Here is a 27,749-nt window from a genome sequence, read left to right on the forward strand (position 1 = left end):
GGGGAGCCGGGGAGCGCGCAGGGGAGGCGGCAGCGTCCGGGCTTCCCCGGGCTTCCCCTCGCCCAGGCGCGAGCGCAGGGCGCGGCGGGCCCAGGGCGCGGAGGCGGTGCCGGGCGCGGGGGACCCGGGAGTCCCCGAGGCGCCCTCCCGCTCGGCGCAGGGGCCGCGGGGCTGGGAGCGTCGGGGGCTGTAGATGCGGCGTCCCCGATCCCCGGAGCCTCGGGCGGGAGATTTGGGCTGAGCCCTGCCCGCCCCTCCCGGCGCCCGCCTCCCGCCCCCGCCCGCGGCCTGGAGCGCGCCTCGCTCGCCGCCCCGGGTCTGGCGAGCCGGCACCGGCCAGGCTGCGAGAGCCGCCGAGAGCACCAGCCGCCGCCGCCGCCGCCGCGGGAGCCGCTCCGGCCACACCATGCGAGAACTGGCCATCGAGATCGGGGTCCGAGCCCTGCTTTTCGGGGTCTTCGTGTAAGTAGTGGCGCGCCGCGGTGTCGGGGCGCGAGGACTCGGGGACCCACGGACCGAGCGTCTGGGCACCCCAAGTTTGTTTGCGTCCCGCCGGGGCCTGGATTGGAGGGCCCCTTCCCCGCCCAGGGATGCGTCTTAGGGGACCTAGAGAGACCCTTCTGGCTCCCTTCCTGGGACTCTGCGCACGAAGGGACCCCGGCGCGCGAGACTGAGCCGGCTCCCATCACCCTCAACGCGCCAGGTCCCCTGGCCGGCGCCTTTCCCCGGCCCTGCACCACCTGCCTGGGATTCTGGATGCTCACGGGGACGCAGACGCGCACCCTCGTTGGCACCCTGGGGAAGTTTCTCCCTGTGTGTGATCTTCGGAGCCCGACGTTTGCAGTCTCTGCTCCTGGTTGCATCCTTCCTGGATCCTCGCGGTACCCAGGGCCGGGCTGGGTCTCCCTTCGCTCCCCTGGCTTTGGCGCCCGGGGCGGCCTGGTGAGCGTTTTTCCCGGAGGCATTTGCGGTACTTCTCCGGCTGGAAAACTGTTGCTGAGGCGGCTAAGAAGTCGGAGGGCCGGCAGCCCGGGATGTGGGCTCCATATGCCTAGAGCTCTGTGAGGAGTCCATGTCCACTTAGGGCAGCAGCGAGATGCCCCGGGGGCCCTGAGCGGCGGGTGCTTGGCAAGAGGAGGGGGATCTGGCAGTGGGTTTTTTTTCAGAGACGCATGAGCCCCACTGTACTCCCGGGGACCCGCCGCCAGCCCCCCGCCAGCTTCCCCCGCGCCCGAGCAGCAGCAATCTGTCGCGTCTCTGCCCTTCAGATTCAAGCCCAGAACATCCCTTCAGACCCATTCCTAGCCTTCTGTCATCTCCTGTCACCTAGGCGCCCGTGTCTACACTTGTCCCTCCATTAGGGGTTCAGGTTCTCTCTCCTCCTCTGCCCAGGGCTGTTTTCAGACACATTTTAAATATTTAAGTTGCATGAACTTTCTGGATTTGCATTTTTTTTAAGCCCATTGAGCCATTCCAAACAGGAGGCCTCTCTCTGGATTTCTACCCCGAATCCGGAGTCCTCGGTGGCGGGTGGGAGGCTGTGAGATGACTTGGGTTTCCTTCACCCAGGGTATACACGTGCAAAGAAATGCCCTTTCTGGCATGTTTTTCTTTACCAGGGACTAAATTCATCCAGCGTGTTTATTCATACTGCTAGAAAATATCCATGAGCTTCCCCCAGATGTAGAAAACCCCCTCTCCTAGCTTCTGACTAAACACTAGTGTTATTCAGTGGGAAGAAGAAGAACTCGGGTGGTTCCTGAGGCACTTTAGAAAAAAACAGAAAACACTTTTCCCTCCTCTCAGTCTATGTTTCTACCTTTGGAATATACATTCAAGCTAGTACTTGCCTTGCAGTCAGATGGGGACAGCTTCCAATTGGCAGTTAGGCTGAACCCCATTAAAGTATTGTGTGATAGAAACGATAAAATAGTGTTCAGTGCACAGCAAAATTTACCATTTGTTGGGTGAATGTTCGTGTGAGTAATGTTGAAATAAAGTGAGGTAGGCTCTTTGGCTGCTAGTTTTGTTTGCCACTGGCAATCATCAAATTAAAATAAAGGATCCAATGATATGTAAATATTTGTATTATTTTCAAACACTCCTTCAAATATCTCCCCCCTCCCCCACCAAACATTTATGCGATGTTTACAAATACGTAATGAATGGTCCACGCAGTGGATTTGGAAATTTGATAATTATCATTTTATGTGCTTCTTGCTTCCTCTAAAGATGTTATGTAAAAATCAGGCAGTTTATTTTTTTTTTCTCCAGCTTCCCCTTTGTATTAATTACTTAATGGGGGATTTACTATCACCCAGAGTGGATCTGTTATCACCCAAAATCTTGGGTGCTGATGGCAGTTTTTGGATGACTCCCTGGTTTTGTACCAAATTGGAAATATTAGCAGTGAGCCATATTAACTTGTGGCTCTTTTACCTGCAAAGACCAGCTTAGGTATCTATGCTGACTCCCTGGGTGGGAATCTCGGATGCTCAGATGCTGTTATCATCAGGCAGATACCGCCTTCCGGAAGGACTGGTGTGGAGCGCGAGATACAGATGACCCTTTGTTTTCTTAGACGAGCTTCTGGCGAGATGACAGAGGCTGGCTTTCGGGGGTGAGGGGAGTTTTATTCTCCCTTTCACTAGTACTGGTCTGATGGCAAGCTTCAGTGGCTTGAACCCACCTCTAGTCATGAAGGTGGTGGTCTCAGTAGGAGAGCTTCATCCTCGTAGGTTTATAAAGTTCCTCTGGACAAGCCGAATCCATTTCTCTGCTGTGGGGTCCAACCTAGATGACACTGTTTGGTTCTTCTTGATGTATCTGCCTCATTTCTGAGGATGAGGGAATAATCTTTTGCTGGGGGATACTTTATTTCTTTGCAGACTTGTGCCTCTGGGGCGCATCACCTGTAGCTGCACCTGTTCTCTGAGCAGATTTGCTCTGCATGAAACTAGAACCCCACTTCCTGGTGCCCAAAGTCATGTCTGACTCTTTTGTGACCCTGTGGACTGTAGCCCGCCAGGCTTCTCTGTCCATGGGATTTCTCAGGCAAGAATACTGGAGTGGGTTGCCATTTCCTTCTCCAGGGGGTTCTTCGCAACCCAAACCTGCATCTCCTGACATTGGGAGGTGGATTCTTTATGGCTGAGCCACCGGGGAAGCCCCCCTAGAGGTGTGAGGTTAGTGCTAATGCAATGCATTTGTGGATCCATGGGTAGTGGGGATAGACTAGGAAACAAGGTTTCCCTTGTTCTCTTAAGGAGCCGGTTCTCTGCCTCCAGACCAGGTTTAGCATTGAGGCTTGATGATTCAGGATTCCAACAGGATGCTTTTCATGGACCATTCTCCAGAGAGCACCTGAGAAATGCTTGGTCCTGCCTGAGAAGCTCAATCACTGAGGAGAAAATTAGTAACAAGTAATGCCCATTAGGGCTGGTATGTAAAGTTTAACTTACCAGGAAATAAATTGGTTTGAGGAATCAGTGTTTAGGAAACATCAAAGTACGGTGTGCAGCTTTGAGGCTGAATTTAGTATTCTGAGACTTGTGGGCTTTGCTCTTCCTCAAGGGTCCCATGGGGGGGCTTCTCAGGTGACCCTAGTGGTGAAGAACTCGCCTGCCAATGCACGAGATGTAGGTTCAATCCCTGGGTCACGAAGATCCCCTGCAGGAGGGCCTGGCAACCCACTCCAGTATTCTTGCCTAGATAACCCTACGGACAGAGGAGCCTGGTGGGCTACAGTCCATAGGGTCACAAGGAGTCAGACACGACTGAAGTGATTTAGTATGGCATGGCAAAGGCTATGGGAAAAGCAGAGAGAAGGAGTACCCACAGGCTTCCTCCATTCTGCCATCACCTGAGATGCCAGCAGGGATACTGTGAGTGTTCCTGCACCTGTGAAAGCCATCACTGGATGTTGCTGAGTGAGTGGAGGTGGAAGCAAGGTGGCCGGTCAGTGGCCCTGCAACCCCCGTGTGTGTAACCCCCGTGTGTGCAACCCCCGTGTGTGTAACCCACGTGTGTGTACCACTAGTGGTACACTACTTCTACTTTTCCACCTTGGCCACTCCAGTAACTACCATTTATTCAGGGCTTCCTATGTGCCAGACACTAATAAAGACAACCGCATATACTATTTAACCATTATACGCACCCGATGAGGCAGGTGTGCTGACATTTCTAATCATGGATTAAGGATCTGAAACACAGATTGAGGAACTGCCGCCACAGAGCTGGTAAGGGCGCTGACATCTAAATCTCAGTGCTCCAGCTCTCGGTCACCTCGCTGTACAGCTTCAGGAAAAAACCAAAACAAAACAAAACAAAACAAACAGCCAGCAGTGGTCTGTTGAGGGCTCGCTGTCCACCAAAGGGACTCCATGTGATTTCTCCTTTAAGCCTGATTTTACTTGAAGGGATTCTCTTAATTTTTCCAACTTTACAAATAAGGAGACCAATTTAGAAAGGCTAAGTAACTTGTCTGCAGGTACTCAGCCAACAGGAGGTATAACATGGTTTCAGGCAGTTGTCTTCCCTTCCCAAAGCTGCTGAGACGAACTATGTCCAGTTCCAGGCTTCCAGACTGGAACCAAAGTGACCACCTCTTAGAAGCCATCCCTCCTCTAAAGATCCTTTATATTTAGAGAAGCACGGTCTGGACTAATGTCCCTCTAGTTCTAAAACCAGACTCTGACATCTCAGTGGTGGAGGGGGCCAGCTGTGGTTCACCTTCCCCAAGAGGAGGAGTTGGGCTTGTTACAGATTTTAAGGGTCTTCCTTATGTCTCTGGACCCCAGAGAGCATGACGTGGTGAGAAAGTTGCCGGTAAAAACATTAAAGGACTAGCGCTGTTTTCTCTTGCCGTTGTTGGCCGTTCCCCTCTGGGGCATCAGTTAAATGGGAGAAGCCTTTATTTATAGCGCTGCAGAAAGGACCCTGGAAATATGATGATGACCTGAAATGCTAACGGGGTGGGTGGGGGATGGCGCAGACGAGCTGCCTACTTCATTTGTGAGTCTGGGGTCCTCAACCTCTTTTTCTCCCCACATCCCTCCATCCTCTTTCTCTCCCTCCCTGTGGCTCCTGGAGGGTCCCTGTCTGGGATGTCCCTCCAGAAGCTAGGGGTGTGCTCAGGATGCCAGGCAATGGTGTTTGCTTCACCTCAGATCAACTCAGCCTCTCTCCTTCAGCACTACCTATGCTGGAGGCCTGAGCAGGTGGCAGGGATGCTTGGGTGAGGAAGACCAGGGGGCCTCCAAGGAGCATGCATCTGGCAGAGTAGGCACACGACACACTGCGTTTTGTTATTCCCGCCCCCGCCCCTCACTTTGCAATCACTGGTTTTGAAAGTTTTGCCTCCAAACATTTCTCTTTTATTATCCATCCAGTCTATAGATGCATGTTTGGCATCTTGTAGGTGCCTGCAGTTATAGTGGTTATTTTTTTTTTTCTTTCATTAGTAAACTTCAGTTTGTGTAATTCCAAACAGACACAGAGTAACTTGGCGCTTTAGCCTATCCAGGTGACTTGCTCGAGGGCCCTGGCTGTGAGGTGGATTTTTGGAATATTGGCAGTAGCGAATAGATCTTTCTTTATTACCCCGAGGAGTCTGATTTAAGACTCGAGGTTGGGGTGAGCTATGGTGTTTGGAGCAGACTGCTTGGTCTTACTTAGAAGGAGGAATTAATTAGCCCTGGGAGGAATGACAAGGAAGAGACAGGTGCCAAGGAAGGTTGCTTAGAGCTGGCATCTCTCACCTGAGTCTCGAGCAGGGCATGGAAGGTGCAGAAACCCTGGGCCCGAGAACATTCCTACAGACAAGGTCCTGGAGCCAAAGCCTGGAGGCACATTTTGGGTGGAATTGGCTCAGACAGTAAAGAATCAGCCTACAGGGATCAATCCAGGTTTGATCCCTGGGTTGGGAGGATTCCCTGGAGAAGGGAATGGCAACCTACTCCAGTATTCTTGCCTGGAGAATCCCATGGATGGAGGAGCCTGGTGGACTGCAAAGAGTAGGACATGAATGAGTGACTAACACTAACTAAGCTCGCCACGTGTGGCCTCAATACAAAGTGTGGGTTTCGAGGTTGTGGAGTTGGGTTGTAGGAAGGTCAGGAAATGAGCCTAGCATGAGGACGTCTTAGGGCCCTGTGTGAAGCTTGGATATTCCCCTGTGCGGAACGTCCCTGGGGAGCCCTGGGAAGTTTGAAACAAAAAAGCACCATGAACAGACACGTGCCCACCGTGGAGGGTGCAGTAGCTCCCTCGGCACCTAGGCCCCGGTCCTTCTGTCGGTGGCCATGTGCGCCTCCGTTGCTGGGCTCCTCTGTGCTTTTGGGGAGCCTGAGGTTTGTTCTGCCTTCTGTGTAGGAATCCACATCTCTGTCTTCTTTGCTTTCCCTGCTCTTTCAGCTGGGCCTTGCATGGTTGGTGCTCAGGAGAGCTCACCAGCTGGCCCTTGGTTTGCAAAGATCGTGTTTACAGACCCCTGAGTGTTCGGCATCCATTCAGAGCAAGGCTTCCTAAAGGGCAGCCTGCTGACCACCTGCCCCTGAATTACCTGGGCCCCAGTTCAGGCCTGACTGGATCAGCCTTTGGAGTGGAGCCCAACCCTGGAGTGGATCAACACTCCCATCAACCCGTGGAGTGTTGCATTTTCATCAGGCGATCCTTCTTACACATTTGGGAACTGCTGACGTGCAGTTTCAGTGGCTTGAGACCCTCTTGTGGTCTAGGGTCGCCTCTGGTTATTTTCTCCCTTGGCTACATGTGAGACAACCATTCCCAAATCCCTGCATTTAGGTGGGGCCGTGGGGAACACGGGCAGAGTGACAGGGGTCACCTTCAGGTTGAGGCAGCATCAGGCCCCTCTGGTGGCCTGTCCTTGTCCTTCTCTATTGGCGGCAAGCATGGAGCTCTGTGTTGAGGTGGCAAAGCTGCCAGATGCCAGCTCTGCTGGAGGTGCACTTGTGGGACAGGAGGAAGCTTTTTATCATTAACTGTGACTTGGGGACTGAGGTAGCTCAGCTGGTAAAGAGTCCTCCTGCAGTGTAGGTGACCTGGGTTCGATCCCTGGGTTGGGAAGATCCCCTGGAGAAGGGAAAGGCTATCCACTCCGGTATTCTGGCCTGGAGAATTCCATGGACTGTATAATCCATGGGATTGTAAAGAGTCAGACACTACTGATTGACTTTCACTTTAGCTACTGTAGCAGAAATCTATTCTATCTAATACACCTGTAATAATTTTGCTCACTCTCTAGAAACAAAGGGTTGTTTGAGGCAAAGTGTAAATGACAAACCATGGGCTTTGGAGCTAGATGGATCAGGGTTAGGATGGGATTTTGACTCTGCTACCAACTAGCAAATTGCCTAACACCTCAGTTTCTTCATGAGTGAAATGGGTTAGTTCCTACTTCACTGGATTTTCTTAAATACGGTGCTGTAAGTGCCTACAGTACATACACTGATAACTAGGTGTCTGCTCCCTACTCTTGTGAATCCCTGTTGTCTATATGTAGTGTCAAAACCTGGCAGGGTAGTATAGTGGTCACAGTTAAGGCCCTTGGCGTTGGGTTACTGGGGTTTGAATCCTGGTTTTGTCACTTAGCTGTGTGAACCTTTTAGCAAAGTGTTTATCCTAGTTCAGTCCATCTTTCTCCATCTATTCTCCATCAACAGCATCCTCGGATGTAAGACTTGTGAGTATTAAACGAGAGAGCCCCAACAAATGGTGATATGATCTTTATTATCCTTTTATTGAGATGAATCCATAAGGTACATGCTAAGGAAAATGCCATAGGTAGCTAATGATACTCTTATTGCAAATGATTTACTACAATATTTCTGTAAAATAATTAACTCCTTTATATTTCAAACAATTGCTTTTAGCCCCCTAAAGTGAGGTACATAAATTGCCATGAGTTCATTCAGTGAGCTGTACCCCCATTAAAGCGTGGGGTGCTGTCTCTCTGATGGTGTCTCAGCCCTGTTGCTTCTCAGCAGAGACAAATCACCAGCCTTTTACAGCAGCGATTCTAGGACTCTGAATCAGAAGTGTTATCAGTGTCCGCTAATATGTAAGGAAAATGCTGTGTTCCCATCATTGACTTTTGAATCTGCGCTTGTCACACAGAGTTCTGCCAGAAGCCTGCTGCAGACAATTCTTCAATCAGACACCCCTTGCACCCACCAGTCTCTGCATGATGGACCAAGTATACCCAGCGCTTCTCCCCCACCCAGGAGGGCATCTGCTCTGTCTTCTGATAAATGGAGCATCCTTCCATTTGAAATATTATTTGCCACTGTAGAATGAGTTGGCTGTACCCAGAATTCTGAGAATTGGTGATGTTTTCCCACAGGGAGATAAATGCTTACAACGCCACAAAAAGAGATCATTAGTTTTATAGCTTTGGGATAAAGTTATCTCAATTAGTTATAAAGATTATACCTTTTATGACCCACACAAGGCTCGTAAAAGCTCCATATCTCTATTTTTCTGTGATAGTGTTTTTAAATACGAAATTGTCTCAGTAATATTGTTTCTTTAAAAAATATAATCTTGGTGTTCTGCGGATGAATTAGAAACCCTGGTTCACCGTGAGGAAGTAAATTAGTACAGGACTTGGCAGTGCCCGGGATGGATGAGCAAGAAGCCAGGAGGGGCTGGGGCTGTAGAGCCCAAGGACTGCTTCATCACAGTCTTTTAATACGTGACTGTGAAAAATTGTCCCGTCGAGGTGAGGGACGAGTTGCTATTCTGTGTCCACTGAAGACAAAGCAGTGAGAAACGGGGTCAGAAGCTGCAGGAGCATCTAGGTTGGTTTGCAGAAAGGCAACAGTCTGCCGATCAGCACTAGACATATCTTTCTCCTTTACCAGAGGGTTTTTAAAACGTGTTTGTATTGAAGTATCGGTTTGAACCATGTGGAATTGCTGATATTTGACTGTTTTGACCTACAGACTCAGGAATTTCATCTCAGTCCAAACTAAAAATAATATCCACAAAGAAAAGAGCATGATTCATGACTGTACAGAGCACCCTCCACCCTCACAGCCCCTTCTGCCACCCTGAGGGTCTCATCATTCTAACTTCTAACAGCGTTTTTGAGCTTTGTGTAAATGGCATCAAGCACTGTGTATACTGTTTTCTGTAGCTTTTGGGGGCTTTTTGCTTGGGCATGCTTTGGAGGCTTATCTGTGTTATGCATAGTGTTAGTTTGTTAATTCTCATTGTCATGGCATGATGGTACCTTTTTGTTTACTCATTATATGGATATCATTTATGGATATTTGGATTATTTATTATTTTTGGCTATTAAGCATAATGCTGCTGTTGTTTTTAATGAACATATCTGTAATTCCCGTGGGCTATATATGAGGGGTGGAAATGCTCAGTAACTCATCTGAGATTTTTAAAGAGGATTTGGCTTCTTTTCGTCTGGCCCAGATTCTGAGAGAGAGCACTAGGCTGTATGCTGCTTTAATCTCCATCCGTTGATCAGTGACTTTGTGTAAAGCACGTGGTGAATGACAGGAGGATGCGCAGAGGCTGGGTCCCCACTCTGCAGAAGGGGAACAGCATGGCGCCAAAGTCTGCTCGTGGGCATTGGAGCTGTATCCTGACTGCTGATGAGAGAGATGTGTCCCGGCTTCCTCATCTGTAAAGTGGGGACAAGATATCACTGCCGAGGAGGCTTAAAGGTGAAGGGAATTAATGTCGTGACACATGGTAAGTGTTAAAGCCAGGCTCCTTTCCTTCCTCCGCCTCTCTTCCCTCCAGCGGGGAGGTCGAAAATCAGTTCAGTCTCTCAGCTGTATCCAACTCTTTGCGACTCCATGGACTGCAGCACACCAGCCTTCCCTGTCCATCACCAACTCCCCAAACTTGCTCAAACTCATGTCCATCGAGTCGGTGATGCCATCCAACCATCTCAACTTCTGTCGTCCCCTTCTCCTCCTGCCTTTGATCTTTCCCAGAATCAGGGTCTTTTCCAATGAGTTAGTTCTTCACATCAGGTAGCCAAAGTATTGGAGTCTCAGCTTCAGCATCAGTCCTTCCAATGAATATTCAGGACTGATTTCCTTTATGATTGACTGGATGGATCTCCTTGCAGTCCAAGGGACTCTCGAGTCTTCTTCAACACCACGGTTCAAAAGTATCCATTCTTCAGTGCTCACCTTTCTTTATGGTCCAACTGTCACGTCCACACATGACTACTGGAAAAACCATAGCTTTGACTAGATGGACTTTTGTTGGCAAGGTAGTGTCTCTGCTTTTTAATATGCTATCTAGGTTGGTCATAGCTTTTCTTCCATGAACAGTATGAAAAGGGGGAGGTCGAGATAGAGGTAAATAAAAGATACCTAATGTCACAAACAGGGAGATCAAACCAGTCAATCCTAAAGGAAATCAACCCTGAATATTCTCGGGAAGGACTGATGCTGAAGCTGAAGCTGAAGCTGAAGCTCCGATACAATGTCCACCTGACGCAAAGAAATGACTCATTGGAAAAGACCCTGATGCTGGGAAAGATTGAGGGTGGGAGGAGAAGGGGGTGGAAGAGGATGAGATAGTTAGATAGCATCAGTGAGTCAATGGATATGAGTTTGTACAAACTCCGGGAGATGGTGAAGGACAAGAAAGCCTGGTGTGCTGCACTCCACGGGGTCACAAAGAGTCAGACAGGACTGAACAACTGAACAACAAGAACGGTGTTGCAATGTAATACTAATAATGAGTGCAGCAGCCAGTGCCACAGCAGAAATGAACCTGGAACTGGTATCTGGAAAGTCTGAGGATGGCATTCTGAATAATTGTCCAAGAAGTCGTTGAGAAAAAGGCAAGGCTTATATGCATGTATGGGGCTTCCCTGGTGGCTCAGATGGTAAAGAATCAGTCTGCAATGCAGGAGACTGCCTGTGTGTATGTGTGGGTGTCCTTTAATCGACCTGTCTCTCCATCTTGGTTACAGGAAGCAAGTTTTAATACTAACCATGTGCCATGTTCATACTAGGCGTTTGTCACACCCTTAGATGGCCTAATCTTTTCAATGCTTTACTCTAGGAGGTGATACTGTTGTCCTAAGTTACAGAGTTTTCAGTTCAGTTCAGTTCAGTCACTTGGTCATGTCCGACTCTTTGCAACCCCATGAATCGCAGCACGCCAGGCCTCCTTGTCCATCACCAACTCCCGGAGTTCACTCTAACTCACATCCATCGAGTTGGTGATGCCATCCAGCCATCTCATCCTCCGTCATCCCCTTCTCCTCCTGCCCCCAGCATCAGAGTCTTTTCCAATGAGTCAACTCTTCACATGAGGTGGCCAAAGTACTGGAGTTTCAGAGCTTTAGCATCAGTCCTTCCAAAGAACACCCAGGACTGATCTCCTTCAGAATGGACTGACTGGATCTCCTTGCAGTCCAAGGGACTCTCAAGAGTCTTCTCCAGCACCACAGTTCAAAAGCATCAATTCTTTGGCACTCAGCTTTCTTCATGTATATAGATTAGAACAAGCTTTTTATGGGCTCCGATGAACAAGTGTAGCCATTGAACTTAGTTTTGTACATAATGTAGATAACCATTTGTTAGCTTGGAGGATATCCATAAACTGTTGTTAAGTGATAAAAAGCAGGTTATGTAAGTGTGTATAAAGCTACTGTAATGTGGTAATAGAATAAAATCAATTTGTATCTATGCCTGTAAGAAAATAGCTATAAAGATAAACAACGAAATCTTAATGGTGGTTATTTTAGGCTGATGGGATTATATAATATTTGCTTTTTTTCATTATACCATTTATTGTGTAATTATTTTACAGTAAACATTTATTACTTTTATACATAATTAGAAACTGACTTAGATGTTTTCTGTTATAGGGGAAAAAAGAAGCTAATGAAATATCCATAGACAGGGCACTGGATGATTCTTTTCTGATTGCTTTAAATATCTGAAGTAGGAATGTGTCAAAAATCAACCTTACTATATTTCATGTCAAGTAAAATGTTTAAAGGAAAATCGGAAAGTAAGGATTAACACACAGAATGTGTGAAAGCATGGTAAAACAGATATGATCAGATGCTATACGTGGAATTATAAATGGACATAAGCCTTTTGAAGAGTAACATCGCAGTGCATAGACAGCCATAAAAATTATTCCTGTTCTTTGACTTAGAATGCTTTAAAAAATATGTTGAAACAGTGATATAAAAGGTTACAAAAGCTTCATGTATAAAGATGTTCATTGCTGTGTTCCATGCCAAGCAAAGACACTTGTCAAATAAAAATAAATTAAAGTTCAGATAGTCAGAAAAATTTCAAATGGTCAACGTTTGAAGAAAAGTTGTAGAAGTTATGAATATAAAGAAATACTATACAGCTATTAATGTAACCTTTTTGAAAATCATGAACAAGGTAAAATTTTATGAAGTAATTGTTAAGGAAAACACTACACAAAAAATATATATATTTCCAGACTATTGGAAATAGGTCTGATTGGGACAAATGTTAGAAAAGATTACAAAAAATGAATATGATGAGAATGAATGTTCCCCTTCACTTGAACATTATTTTAAAAATTAAAACAATACGAAAGGTGTAAGTTTCCCAGAACTCCTGCACTTCTGCCAATTCCGTTCCCTTCCCTTTTTAAAGTTAAACTTTTAAACAAATATTTATATAATAAAAAAGAAAATACATTTTATCTATAGCTTAATTTTTGTAACTTAATGTACCTTGGAGATATTTTCTATCTTTATAGATCTACTTGATTCCTTTTGCTGGCTGTGTAGTGTTCTGTTGTATTAACCTATTCACAGAATTTTAAGAGTATTTTCATCTTTTGTTATAATAGACAACATTGCAGTTGTGCATATATTGTGATGTACCTATTAAATTACTGCTGTGATAAACCCAATAAGTGAAATCTCTGGGCCAAAGGTCACATGTATTTTAAATTCTGATGGGTACTACCAAAAGTAAAGGTGGAAGTCGCTTAGTGGTGTCTGACTCTTTGTGACCCCATGGGCTGTCCATGGAATTCTCTAGGCCAGAATACTAGAGTGGGTAGCTTTTCCCTTCTCCAGGGGATTTTCCCAACCCAGGGATCGAACCCAGGTCTCCCACATTGCAGGGGGAATCTTTACCAACTGAGTTATCAAGGGAGCCCTGCTGCTCTGCTGCTGCTGCTGCTGCTAAGTCGCTTCAGTTGTGTCCAACTCTGTACGACCCCATAGACGGCAGCCCACCAGGCTCCTCCGTCCCTGGGATTCTCCAGGCAAGAACACTGGAGTGGGTTGCCATTTCCTGCTCCAATGCATGAAAAAGTGAAAAGTGAAAGTGAAGTTGCTCAGTTGTGTCTGACTCTTAGCGACCCCATGGACTGCAGCCTACCAGTTCCTCCTCCCATGGGATTTTCCAGGCAAGAGTAGTGGAGTGAGTTGCCAGTGCCCTCTCCTGGGTATTACCAAATTGCTACCCAAATGGCTATACCTACTTACATTCTACCAATAGTTCAGAGGTATCTGTTGTTGTTTTTTTTTTTTAACATCTTTGCCAATGCTGGATGTTATTAACATTTTATATTTATACATGAGCGGGAATATATCGTTTGCATCTTTTCACTCGTGTATTGGAAATTTGTATTTTTAACTAAAATATCTGCCATTTTCCTTAATCATGCTTTTATTGGATCTTCACATCTATCTTCCTGATATGTAGGAGTGTTTTATTCTTAATAGCTATTGACCTTTTATTTCATAAGTTGCAAAACTTTTATACCTGTATGATTGACTTTTAAGTTTCTTTGCACTTTCTATTATTGTGCATAATTCAATGATATAGTTAAATCTATCCGTCTTTTCCTTTGTGGTTTCAGAGTTTCTGTCCTATTTAGAAAGGTGGCTCAGCTGGTAAAGAATCTGCCTGCAATTGGGGATACCTAGGTTCAGTCCCTGGGTTGGGAAGATCCTCTGGAGAAAGGAAAGGCTACACACTCTGGTTTTCTGGCCTAGAGAATTCCATGGAGTGTATAGCCTGTGGGGTCGCTACGAGTCGGACCCGACTGAGCGAATTTCATTTTCAGTTTCACTTTGTCAGTTAAAACAGAAGCATTTTTCTGTATTGCCTAGAAACATTTTCTGTATTGTATTATACTTTCCTTCTTTGATTTTAATTCTTTACGAGAATTTTAATTCTGTATGAGATTTAATTTAATTTTAATTCTGTATGAGAATTTTTTAAACTTATGGAGTGAAGTGGAGGATTTAACATTTTTCTTACATGTGGTTTGTCAGTTACAAAATAGGCATTGTTTTCTCAGTGACTTCTTTATCACGTAACAAACTTCCGTATGTCCGTAGATTGCAAGTGAATTCTATTGTGATTATTTGTTTGCTTGGTTGTGGCTCAATATAACATTTCAATTATTGTAACTTTATAGTTTGTTGAGATATCTGAAGGGAAATGGCCCCTTCTTCCTGAGAAGGTTTAGATGGCAGGATCCAGAACCAGGATTTCTGGGGCTCAAAACACTAATCTGCTGTTTACTAATTATGTGACCTTGGGTGGTTTGTTTTATCTCTCTGTGTTTCAGCTTCTTAGCCTTAAATATGGAGATAATTGTAGTCTTCGGAGAAGGAAATGGCAACCCACTCCAGAATTCTTGCTTGGAGAACCTCATGGACAGAGGAGCCTGCAGGGTCCCTGGGGTCACAAAGAGTTGGACATGACTTAACACCTGAACAACCACTACAGTGCTAAAATAGTTTCATTGAGTTGAGATCAGAGACTGTGACTTGTGTGGTTTCTAGTTTTTTTAAAAAATTTTTGTTATGATTCTCTGTATGGTCACATACATAGTCAATTTTAAAATTTACCTACAGTATAAGTTTTTATAAATTTACATGGTTTGAACATAATGAATAGTTTCTGTTTGGTAGATATAAAGCTGTAAATATATTAAAGCAGGTTAGCTGTGCTGTTCAAATCCTCATATTTTCACTCTTTTAAATTTGTTCTTTTAAATGTGAAGATATGCTCCCTATGTCAAACTGGGGTAATTAAAGCTTTCACATGTTTTGAGACAACTAATATTTATTTTGTATTGCTGCCAACTTATTCTGTTTTCTTTAAGTGGTGCTCATTTTTGTGTTCCCCACCCCCCCTTTTTGTTTCTTGCTTTGGTGAATAGTTCAAGTTTTCTTTGCTACCTCCCCTTTTTTCCTTTAGAGATTTGTAACTGAAATTACTATGTCCATTTCTAGGTACTATTCTTAAATTATCTTTCATTCTGATGAAATTGAACATCTTATCAGCATGAAGTTTCAATCTTTGTTTTAATGTTCTTTATCTTAAATTCTACTTTATTTACTTTTAATATGTAGCTGCATTATCTTTCTTGAGATTAATGTCTGCACAGAATGTACTTTTCAGTCTTTTTATTTTCAACCTATCTGTATTTTTATGTTTAATGTATAAAACTATGACTCTTATAAACAGCTTTTAGTTGTGCCTTTTAATTTTATCCAGTCTGACCAGTCTCTGCCATTCAGTTGGAATGGTTAAGCCATTTACAGTTAATGCAATGGGTATGGCTGGGTTGAAGCCTACCACCTTCTTATTTGATTTTTATTTTTTTCATCTATTCTTGTTTCTCTTTTTCTGTCTTCTTTTAGGCTAATCAAATACTTGTTAGTATTCCACTTTATCTCCTTTATTGTATTTTAATTATACCTCTTTAAAAAATTCATATGATTTTCTATACATTATAATATGCATTTTTTACTTGTCATTGTTAAGTCAATATTATACCACTTTACGTACAATGTAAGAATCTTTAAAAGACATGTTTTTCTTATGCCTTTGTCTTAGATTTCACTTTTGCATGTAAGCCCCATAAAACATTTACATTATTCTGTCTTAGCAGTTAATACATTTTTACAGAAAGTAAAATTTCAATGTATGTTTACCCACACATCTACCATGTCTAGTACTCTTTATTACTTCTTGCATATCTGATTTTCCCTTTAGGATGCTATCCCTTCAGCCTAGATAGCTGCCTTTAGCATGTCTTGTAGGGCAGGTTTGCCAGGAATGAATGGATTCGTTTGGCTTTTGCCTTATTGGATTTGTCTTTATTTCGCCTTAACTTTGGAAAGACGTTTTTGTTTATTATAGAATTTCAGATCGATGATTTTCTTTCTGTGCTTTAGAGACGGCTTTGGATCGTCCTGAGGATTTTAATGTTTTGATGAGAAGTCAGCTGTCACTCTTACTCTTGCTCTTCTGAATGCTGTGTGTTTTCCAGTTGCCTGATTTTAAAACTTTATTTTCATTTTTGGTTGTCAGCAATTTGTCTATGATGTGTCTTGTTTGGTCTCATTTGTTTTTTGTTTTTTACAGCTCAAGTAGACAGATATTTTATTAGAAAGACAGTAGATAGCACACTCCTAAGACAAGGGAGCAGGCCAAACTCAGAGAAGTGGCATGTTTGTATTTTTGCTGCTTAGGTTTATAGAGATTTTTGGAGCGATGGTTTGATGTCTTTCATCAATTAGTTATTCTCAAGACATTATTTTTAAAAATATTTCTTTAACCCCAGTCTGTCTGTCTCTCCTCTTCCTCTGGTTCTTCAGTTATATATATATCAGACAGTTTATTATTATTATTATTATTCCTCAGGTCTTGGGTAGTTCTTTCGGTTTTTCTTTTTCTTTTTTTGGAAAATTTCCTCTCTGTGACTTAGTTTAAGATAATAGCTATTGATTTTTCTTCAAATTCACTGATTCTTTATTCTGCTGTATCTATTTTGTTTTGGTAAGCCCATGCATCAGATGTTTTATTTCAAATGCTTTTTTTTTTCCAGTTATATATTGCTAATTTCCTTTTGATTCTTTTTTATAGAGTTTTAGTTTCTTTGTGATGTTTTCCACTGGTTCACCTATTCTTTTCATCTTTCCCTGGAACTGTACATATTTTACAGTAGAAAGTCCTTTTCTGCTCTTTCCATTGTTAGGATGATCCATGGTTTTGTTTTTTTTCTCTCTGAATTATGGATCATGTTTTCCTATTTCTTTGCTTGTGTTATAATTTTTAATTGTATGTTGGATATTATGAGACACTTGACTTTTAACTTTCCTCTGAAAAATGTTGAGTTTTAAGCTTGTAGGCAGTTAATTTACTGTGGAGTCTCCTTAATCCTTGAAGCCTTGGTTCTAGGCTGTGTTTGGATAAGTCTGTGTTGGTTTTGCTTTAGATACTAGGGTGTGTCCTTAAGTTCTAGGATGTGTTTCTTACTCCTGTGGTTTGAGCCTTTTGAGGTTTCAGTTGAAACTGTAACTTGGGGACGTTTCAGCTCCAAACTCTATCTCCTGGCTGCTGAAGTCTGTCCTTCACTCTTTAGACTATGGCTGTTACTCTGTGTGTGTGTGTGTGTGTGTTTCTAGTACAAACACATATATTAATAATGTCAAATGACCACAGAAACTCATGATTGTCCACACTGTGAGAGAGAGGACTTGATAAGACCAAATGTTTAATGGAGATGGTGGCATTTCCTTATTATTTAAGCAATTATATATTTTGCAGAAGAAGAATACACATTCCCAACTATATTTACAGTTTAGCTAATTAAAACTGCCCAAATTGAGATTTCTGAATATTCTATGCCTAGAAATGTGGTCACTAACAGGTATACCCAAATAATACCACTAGGAAGTATTGTTGCTACAGCCAGTTGCCAAATACTATTTTCCACAACCACAGAAAATTTGAAAACTTAGTTAAACCCCAAACTACAGTTGCTAAAATAAATACCGCATCAGTTCAGTTCAGTTCAGTCGCTCAGTTGTGTCTGACTCTTTGCGACCCCATGAATCTCAGCACACCAGGCCTCCCAGTCCATCACCAGCTCCCGGAGTTCACTCAGATTCATGTCCATCGAGTCCGTGATGCCATCCTGCCATCTTATCCTGGGTCGTCCCCTTCTCCTCCTGCCCCCAATCCCTCCCAGCATCAGAGTCTTTTCCGATGAGTCAACTCTTCTCATGAGGTGGCCAAAGTACTGGAGCTTCAGCTTTAGCATCAGTCCTTCCAAAGAATTCCCAGGGTTGATCTCCTTCAGAATGGACTGGTTGGATCTCCTTGCAGTCCAAGTGACTCTCAGGAGTCTTCTCCAACACCACAGATCAAAAGCATCAATTCTTCGGTGCTCAGCCTTCTTCACAGTCCAACTCTCACATCCATACATGACCACAGGAAAAACCATAGCCTTGACTAGGCGGACCTTGGTCGGCAAAGTAATGTCTCTGCTTTTGAATATACTATCTAGGTTGGTCATAACTTTTCTTCCAAGGAGTGTCTTTTAATTTCATGGCTGCAGTCACCATCTGATTTTGGAGCCCCCAAAAATAAAGTCTGACACTGTTTCCATTGTTTCCCCATCTATTTCCCATGAAGTGATGCGACCAGATGCCATGATCTTCGTTTTCTGAATGTTAAGCTTTAAGCCAACTTTTTCACTCTCCTCTTTCACTTTCATCAAGAGACTTTTTAGTTCCTCTTCACTTTCTGCCATAAGGGTGGTGTCATCTGCATATCTGAGGTTATTAATATTTCTCCTGGCAATCTTGATTCCAACTTGTGTTTCTTCCAGTCCAGCATTTCTCATGCTGTACCCTGCATATAAGTTAAATAAGCAGGGTGACAATATACAGCCTTGATGTACTCCTTTTCCTATTTGGAACCAGTCTGTTGTTCCATGTCCAGTTCTAACTGTTGCTTCCTGACCTGCATACAGATTTCTGAAGAGGCAGGTCAGGTGGTCTGGTATTCCCATCTCTTTCAGAATTTTCCACAGTTTATTGTGATCCACACAGTCAAAGGCTTTGGCATAATCAATTAAGCAGAAATAGATGTATTCTGGAACTCTGTTGCTTTTTCCATGATCCAGCGGATGTTGGCAATTTGATCTCTGGTTCCTCTGCCTTTTCTAAAACCAGCGTGAACATCAGGGAGTTCACGGTTCACGTATTGCTGAAGCCTGGCTTGGAGAATTTTGAGCATTACTTTACTAGCATGTGAGATGAGTGCAATTGTGCGATAGTTTGAGCATTCTTTGGCATTGCCTTGCATAGGTATTTTCAATTAAATTTAAGTTTTTATGGGGCAAATCTTAATAAACCTAAGGTAGCAAGCTTAGTTCTTCTGTGGCCAAAGGCCAATGTTTATAGGCTTCTTAAACAACCAGTTTTGCCTGAGACAATGACTGTAGTCTGCCAGGCTCCTCTGTCCATGAGATTTCCCAGGCAAGAATACTGGAGTAAGTTGCCATTTCCTTCTCCATGTGGCTGTTACTTTCCATTGTTGTAATTTGTACTCTTCTCCTGCATGTTGGTATTTCTGAGTTTGCCAATAATTCGAAGGAAATTTGTACATGGAATTTTGGATTCCCACTCTCTGTCTAAACTCCTTAACAGGGATGCGTCTCCTTTCTTGTATTATCCAGTATTTTCTCCCCATATGCTTTGTGTCTTCCATAATTTTTTTTTTGTCTTCTGCCTTGCTAATTGGTACCCCTTGAGGCTCTGCAGCCTGGATATGGATTTTATGTTTTTCATTCTTTTGAGTGGACTTCCGAGAGGGAAGAAAGACAAAACGTGCAGGTTCAATTGGTCTTCTTGAACTAGATGTCCCTTTCAAAAACATTTTTCAAAGTTTTCTTTGATACAGTGTTTATATTTTATATTAATATTATATTAAAAATTGATTCTTCCACTTGTGAATATTTTTATAGTTTTCTGAGTCATCAAATAAGTGGTCTTTTCTTTGCTAATCTAAAATCCTACCTATTTTCCAAGACTTAGCTCCAAATTTGCTTTTCTGTGGTATCTTGTTTAAATATACTAACCCTAAATGTATATAATACTGACGATGAAGTTACAAAAAAGTCCCACAAAAAAGTCTTTTTTTTTTAAATGATAGAAATACTTGGTTTTCTGGATGTATTGGGTTTTAATTCAGTCTTGTAGGCAAGTGAAAATGTCTTTAGCCATGTAATGAGAACATATTAAATTAGATATAAAAAATATGAATACCTTATTTATGGAAAAACACAAGAAACAGAGATACTTATGCTTTGATATTTTTCCAGATGCAAAATATCCTCTCATTGTTCCCTAAAAGGAGCAGATTGGGGTTGCTTGGCTCCAGGGGTGATGATGATGGTAATAGTTAATATTTATTGAGCGCTCACTGTATTCCAGGCAGTGCACCAAGGCAATTTACCCTTTAAATCTTCAATCCTATGAGGTAGGAGTTTTATAATTCTTTATATTTTTGGATGAGAAATCCAAAGCTTAGAAAGGTTTAAGAACTCACCCAGCGTCAGACTGTTAATAAGTGAGATGAAAGTGACTTCAGTGAAACATTTAAATTGAGTGTTTAATGTGATGGAACAGTATGCATCAGATTTAGGTAGAGAGGGGAGAGAAGGGTCTGGTGGTGAGGCTTTCTGGTAATTAAATGACCCTGACATCCTCAGTGAAGTCATGGACATGAAGGGGATTGACGTACACTGAGCAAATGGAACTCTGACATTTTACCAGAAGGCACCACAGAGTGAATTATATCTTACCCTGTGTCTGACCTGGGAGAGTCTCGAGGGCTTGTCTCATCTGTCTTCCCCTCTAGGTTTTTTTTTTTTTTTTCCTGTCTTTAACAGGGGGCCTCAATCACATCCTCCTTGTTCAGCGGCGGAGGCAAACCTAGACCCCCAATCTCTTGACTCTTGGCCCCAGGGGCTGCTCAGATGTCACCTCCTCTGCTTCTGATCCGGCATAGGTCCTGCCCTTTTGCGTTTGGGCTCCTCTTTTCCCCATCCTATTGGGATTATGTGAATGCAGTTGCCTTTCTTGATAGCCTGTGTGGGGAGCTAGCTGGGGAGCTGCTTTTCATGGCTGATTCATGTCAACGTATGGCAAAAACCACTACAGTATTATAATTAGTCTCCAATTAAAATAAATAAATAAACTAAACACACACACACACACACACTCTTGCTCAAAAGGAAGTCCTTGGTCCAACATCTTGTCCCGCCCCCGCCCCCCCCCAACCACTTCCAGTTATAAGATGAATAAATTCTGGGGATCTAATGTACAGCATGGTGATGATGGTTAACGATACTCTATTATATATTTGAAAATTGATCGTAACTACTCTGTATACAAGAAATGGTGGTTATGTGACATGATGCAAGTGTTAGCACTACCGCAGTGAGCGTTTTGCAACACACGCTTATCAGACTAGCACACTGTACATCTTAAACATACGTGAGGTCTACTGTATCTCCATCAAGCTGGGAAAAAAAGAAGTCCTGACACTTCCCTCCCGTGTGCTTGTCACACTTCCACAGGACGCAGCAGAGGGGTGTCTCCAGGCCGAGAGAAGGTGAGGTGACGAGCCAGCCATGCCTGAGGGTGGTGTCCACTCCCGGGGGTCAACCTGACCTGAGGCTTCCTGTGGATTGTGTTCTAAGTGTCAGGACAAGGGATGCACCCTGAAGTTCTGGGGTGGGTGTGTCTGGAGGTGTTTTCTCTCCAAAGTCCAGCTTTAGAAACTGAGGGGCACCACGTGTCACACTCGGAGTGTGCGTTCGTTGCGCAGAGTGTCTGCAGCTGATGATGCATTGCTCTATTTGGCCCAGTTGCCTTGTCCTGTGAGCAGTAGATGACGTTTAAGGGCAGGGAGCCACTGCCCTCACTCAAGATACCGTTGAAATCCCCTCCATTCCTTCACTTCTGCAGCCTGACCTGTGCTTGGGTTGAGTCCCACTGTGCCGGGCCCAGGGCGCAGAGATGAAGGATGCCACATGCCAGCCCCAGTCACATGGCAAGTGGACAGCAGAGACTCTGTATGTTGGGTTACAGCCAGGCCAGTCTTTCTGGTCTGGGGACTTACCAGTGCAAGAGGACTTTCCAGGAGTTAGGGGGTTGCAGTGGGGTCAGGGCCTTCGGGGGAAAAACGACAGTGCTCAGAGCAGGGTGATAAAGTAGCGTAGAGGACACCAGGGAACAGCTTTGCCTGGGGCCAGTCGTGCCCTTCCCTAGGTAGACCTTGCGGCTGCCCCTCCAGCCCCAGGGACTGTCCTTGGAGTTGCTTTGCCACGAGAAATAGCAGCTTCTTTCTTTTTAAGTGCTTACTCTGTGCTTTGGGGGCAATTAGCTCAGCTCATCCATACAACATGATGTGAGTGCTGTGATTTTTTTTCACCCTACAGGGGGCGGAGGTGCTGAAGTGTGGGGAGGAGTGTGATCTATCTGTGGTTGTCTGCTCATAGGTGGTAGAGGAAGAATTGGAGTCCAGGCCTGCCTGGCTCTGATCACTCTCTGTTCCCATTGTTCTGCGGCTGCACTTCGGTGGGGGGTTAGCTTTGTTCCGAGTCACCCACATGATTCCCTGGTGGCTCAGTTGGTAAAGAATCCGCCTGCAGACCCCAGTTCAATCCCTGGGTCAGGATGGTCCGTTGGAAAAGGAAATGGCTCCCCACTCAGTATTCTTGCCTGGAAATTCCACGGACAGAGCCTGGTGGGCTACAGTCCATGGGGTCACACAGAGTCGGAAATGGCTTAGTGACTAAACTACCACCGGCATGATGGCCTGCTGCCTGCTATGTCTGGTGGGATCTTGGGCACGACAAATCTATAGTCAGATGTACCCTAGTCTAGCACTGAGGTCCCAGAATCTGGAGCCAGGCTGCTTGGCATCCACTGCTGCCTCCACCTCAGCTTAGGTTACTTTAACCTCTCCTTCCTCAGTTTACCGACCTGTAAAATGGGGATAGAAGTAGTACCTGCTGGACCCTGTCAGGGGATGAATACTGGCCGAGTGATGCCTAGCACGTAGGGAGCACAAATGTAAGCTGTTATTTTTATCTTGCTTAAATGTGAAAGCGAAAGTTGCTCAGTCGTGTCCAACTCTTTGCAACTTCATGGACTGTATAGTCCATGGAATTCTCCAGGCTAGAATACTGGAGTTGGGTAGCCTTTCCTTCCTGCAGGGGATCTTCCCAACCCAGGAAGCGAACCCAGGTCTCCTGCACTGCAGGCAGATTCTTTACCAGCTGAGCCACCAGGGAAGCCCTGGTGTAATGTATTTTTTATTAATTTATTTTTTACTGTAGTATAGTTGCTTTACAATGTGTGTTAGCTTCTGCTGTATGTACAGCAAAATGAATCAGTCCTACATATACGTAGATACTCCCCCTTTTGGATTTCCCTGCCGTTCAGGTCACACAGTACATTAAGTAGAGCACTCTGTGCTACACAACAGGCTTCCCATCGGTTGTCTGGTTTATGTTGTTGTTCAGTCACTTAGTCGTGTCCGACTCTTTATCACCCCATGGACTGCGGAACACCAGTTTTATACACAGTATCAATAGTGTATATGTGTCAATCCCCATTACTATCATGCTCACAAGCACTCATCTAGAGATTTTCCTACCCTTCTTCTTGCCCTGTCTTCAGAACAGCCTCTTTTTCTGTGCCTTTCTCTGGTGGTCTTCTTGTCACCCTGACCTTATCTTGCCTGTGAGAGCCATTTGTTTATAAGAATTATGTGTCTCTCTTCACTGTGATCATTGTTTCTTTCTTGACCAAGTGGAACCTCTCCCTGGATGCCAGCAGGCATTGTTGGAAAACAGTGCCTACCTCGGAACAGCAAACATAAAAAGCATCCGATGAAGCTTGATTAATTATCTGTGTACTTTATGCCGAAAGCGTGAATCGTGGTTTTCATTTCCTTCTCAAGAATGTGAGTTGCCTGCTTTGAATTAATCCAGCAATATAGTGGGGGTTTTTTTGTTTGTTTTAAATCTCCTTACTTCTGTGTCAGCGCTCAGAATTATTGCCGGAGGGTTTTCTTTTAACTCCTTAGAGAATCTGAAGTTGAATAATTTTTGGATTCAATTTAATTGTTTCAAGTTTGTAAAAAAAAGAAGGGAAAAGAACTTTGTGAAGGTCGTGCTCAGGAAAGAAGGGTCCCTCTTGTCAGTTTCATTCGCTTGTATCTGAGATGTTTTGAAAATCACTCTGGGTTTTTCTGCTGGTTGTGCTGGAAATCACAACTCCTTGCTTATGTCAGGAAATCAGGAAGCAGGGCTCACCCTGGACCGAGTAGGGTTCAATTTCACACTGAGCGGAGTCACGTCCTAGGTACAAATCAATGTCAGATATAAAGAAGTCCTGGCACAACTTCCTGTGTGGCCTTGGGTTTGAAAGCATTTCCTCATTTGACTACAAGCTTCTCAAGAAGAGCAGTCTGGACTTTTGTGTTCACCACTCTCTGTCCCGCCCCTGATATGTGGCTGGCGCATAGTAGATGCTCAGGAAATGTGGAGTGAATGATATAACTGTGGTGAGGTGACTTCCGGTCACTTTATCACCTTCTAGAGGAAGAGCTCTTCCAACCAGGGCCTCCCGGGCCTGCAGACAGGAAGTCAGAAGCCAAGGCTTGTCCTCAGATATGCAGAGAAGCTGGGAGGAACAGTTGTGGGAGGACACGTGTCACTAAGGGAAGACAACGTTTCCTCCCCAGGAAGAAACGCAGTGCGCAGAGGGCCAGGAGCTGCATGGAGATGTCCTGTGGGTTTGCAACCCTCTCAGCTTCCTGGGGAGCCTGGCAGACCCCTGGGCTGCCCTCCTCGGGCTCTATCATTTAGAGACCATGCAGGGTGGGAGCAGGCAGGGAGGTGGCAAAGTGGCAGTGGGGTAGTGTGGCCACGTGTGTGTTTGATTAAATATCCAGATAAACACCAGGCTTTGCCAGGCCTCCATCTCCGCCCCACCCCCCGCCCCCCAACAAGGCCCACACCCATAACTGTCCAGACAACCTTCTGGTAAGGAGTCCTTGGTGGGATCACACCCATTTCCCCAGGTGCAGGCTCTGCGATCAGTTACTTCCCATCCCTTCTTGGGGGTTAGCTACTTCGTCTGTTTGCATTACCTCTGACCTGAGGTTTACCTCTTCTGGGACCTCAGCTTTTAAACAAGTCATCTTTGTTAGAATTCTTTCATTTTACTTTAATGATTTTTTAAAATTACGAAACAAATACAGGCTCAGTGCAGAAAGCTCAATAGAAAGAGGAAAAAAATTGAAAGAAAAAGGAATTATTTATGATCCTACCACCCAGAGAAAGCCAGAGTTAACATTTTGGTTTTGCATTCTTTTAGTCTTTTTCCATTCCCTCCCCCCTACTCATACCATGATACATGATACTTTTTCTGCAGAGAAGGTATGTCTTGTCTGAAATAAAATTGTGTAGGCTGCCTTTTTTATTTTGCATCAGACCCTCAACATCTTTCTATACCAATAAATATTCTTCCCCAAATTGCTTTTTTAAAAGCTGTGAGTGATGGCAGAATCTGCTGCCCCCAAATATACCACTCTGGCATGAAGATTATTTGGGGTTGAGGGCAGCTGAGAGGAAGCAGATGCAGGAAGGGCTTCCTGCCCTCTCCCTATTTTCCTAAAAGCAGAGGATGAACTTTCAAGGGTATCCATCCACCTGTCCGCACCAGGAAGGACTGAGACCTTTGAAAGTGAAAGTGAAGGTTGCTCCGTCATGTCTGACTCTTTGTGACCCCATGGACTATACAGTCCATGGAGTTCTCCAGGCCAGAATACTGGAGTGGGTAGCCTTTCCCTGCTCCAGGGGATCTTCCCAACCCAGGGATCAAACCCAGGTCTCCTGCATTGTGGCCGGATTCTTTACTGTCTGAGTCACAAAAGAAGCCCAAGGATATGGGAGTGGGTAGCCTATCCCTTCTCCAGAGGATCTTCCTGACCCAGGAAACAAACTGGGGTCTCCTGCATTGCAGGCAGATTTTATACCAACTGGGCTATGTTTTCTTCTATGTATTAAGCTCCCCATGGTTTGCTGTCCTTGGAAACCTAAAACATCTTTCATTTGTCCTGTCATTTCTTACTAAATCATTGTTCTTTCTTGGGGGTGCTATATAAACTGGAGTTCTGAGCCACTGCTTAGAGTTCCTCATTTTGCCCTGGATATCCCCCATGTATACACAAGATATCCATGTTAATAAACTTCTGGTTCTTTATTTTTCTTGTAAATTCTTTTTCTTCTGTTATAGGAGTCCCAGCCAAGAATTCAGAATGGTAGAGGGAATGTTGTTTTTTTCCTCTCCTACAGCTGTAACGCAATCCATTAAATTAGGCAAATAATCTAATACAGTCAACAGACTGGAGCTGGACATTAGCGGTGTGTCTCTGGTTTTTAGCTGATGTAGACACAGGAACCAGAGATCAAATTGCCAACATCTGTTGGATCATCAAAAAAGCAAGAGAGTTCCAGAAAAACATCTACTTCTCCTTTATTGATTACACCAAAGCCTTTGACTATCTGGATCACAACAAACTGTGAAAAATTCTTCAAGAGATGGGAATACCAGACCACCCGACCTGCCTCCTAAGAAATCTGTATGGAGGTCCAGAAGCAACAGTTAGAACCAGCCATGGAACAACAGATTGGTTCCAATTTGGGAAAGGAGGACGTCAAGGCTGTATATTGTCACCCTGCTTATTTAACTTATATTCAGGGTACATCACGTGAAATGCCAGGCTGGATGAAGCACAAGCTGGAATCAAGATTGCTGGGAGAAATATCAATAACCTCAGATATGCAGATGACACCATCCTTATGGCAGAAAGTGAAGAAGAACTAAAGAGCCTCTTGATAAAAGTGAAAGACGAGATGAAAAAGTTAGCTTAAAACTCAACATTCAAAAAACTAAGATCATGGCATCCAGTCCCATCAGTTCAGTTCAGTTCAGTCACTCAGTCATGTCCGACTCTTTGCGACCCCATGAATCGCAGCACACCAGGCCTCCCTGTCCATCACCAACTCTAGCAGTTCACTCAGACTCACGTCCATCGAGTCAGTGATGCCATCCAGCCATCTCATCCTCTGTCTTCCCTTTCTCCTCCTGCCCCTGATCCCTCCCAGCATCAAAGTCTTTTCCAGTGAGTCAACTCTTCGCATGAGGTGGCCAAAGTACTGCAGCTTCAGCTTTAGCATCATTCCTTCCAAAGAACACCCAGGGCTGATCTCCTTCAGAATGGACTGGTTGGATCTCCTTCACTTCATGGCAAATAGATGGGGAAACAATGGAAACAGTGAGGGACTTTGTTTTTTTGGGCTCCAGAATCACTGCAGATGGTGACTGCAGCCATGAAATTAAAAGACTATAAAGAGAGAGCTGGACTATAAAGAAAGCTGAGCACCGAAGAATTGATGCTTTTGAGCTGTGGTGTTGGACAAGACTCTGGAGTCCCTTGGACTGCAAGGAGATCCAACCAGTCAATCCTCAAGGAAATCAGTCCTGAATATTCATTGGAAGGACTGATGCTGAAGCTGAAACTCCAATACTTTGGCTACCTGATGTGAAGAGTTGACTCACTGGAAAAGACCCTGATGCTGGGAAAGATTGAAGGCAGGAAGAGAAGGGGACAACAGAGGATGAGATAGTTGGATGGCATTACCAACTCGATGGACATGAGTTTGAGCAACCTCCAGAGGGTGGTGATGGACAGGGAAGTCCATGGGGTCACAAAGAGTCGGACACGACTAGCGACTGAGTTATAACTAGAGACACCCCTGTGTTGAACAGGGTTTATGGTTCATACCTTGGCATACACATCTCTGATTAGATTCATAGACTCAATTCTTGGAGGAGG

The 27,749-nt window shown here is 44.5% G+C and overlaps 1 protein-coding gene across 1 annotated transcript in view; it reads left to right on the top strand.

Moving 5' to 3' along the window:
- The first annotated feature begins 297 nt into the window (after positions 1-297).
- PLPP4 (phospholipid phosphatase 4) overlaps positions 298-27,749 on the top strand; it is a 145,540-nt gene continuing 118,088 nt past the window's right edge. The window contains exon 1 of the mRNA XM_042238552.2: positions 298-462. Within this exon, the coding sequence (XP_042094486.1) occupies positions 407-462 (56 nt within the window). The 5' untranslated portion in view covers positions 298-406. The remainder of the gene's footprint in view (positions 463-27,749) is intronic.

This window comes from Ovis aries, chromosome 22, assembly GCF_016772045.2.
Source record: "Ovis aries strain OAR_USU_Benz2616 breed Rambouillet chromosome 22, ARS-UI_Ramb_v3.0, whole genome shotgun sequence".
Taxonomy (NCBI): Eukaryota; Metazoa; Chordata; class Mammalia; order Artiodactyla; family Bovidae; genus Ovis; species Ovis aries.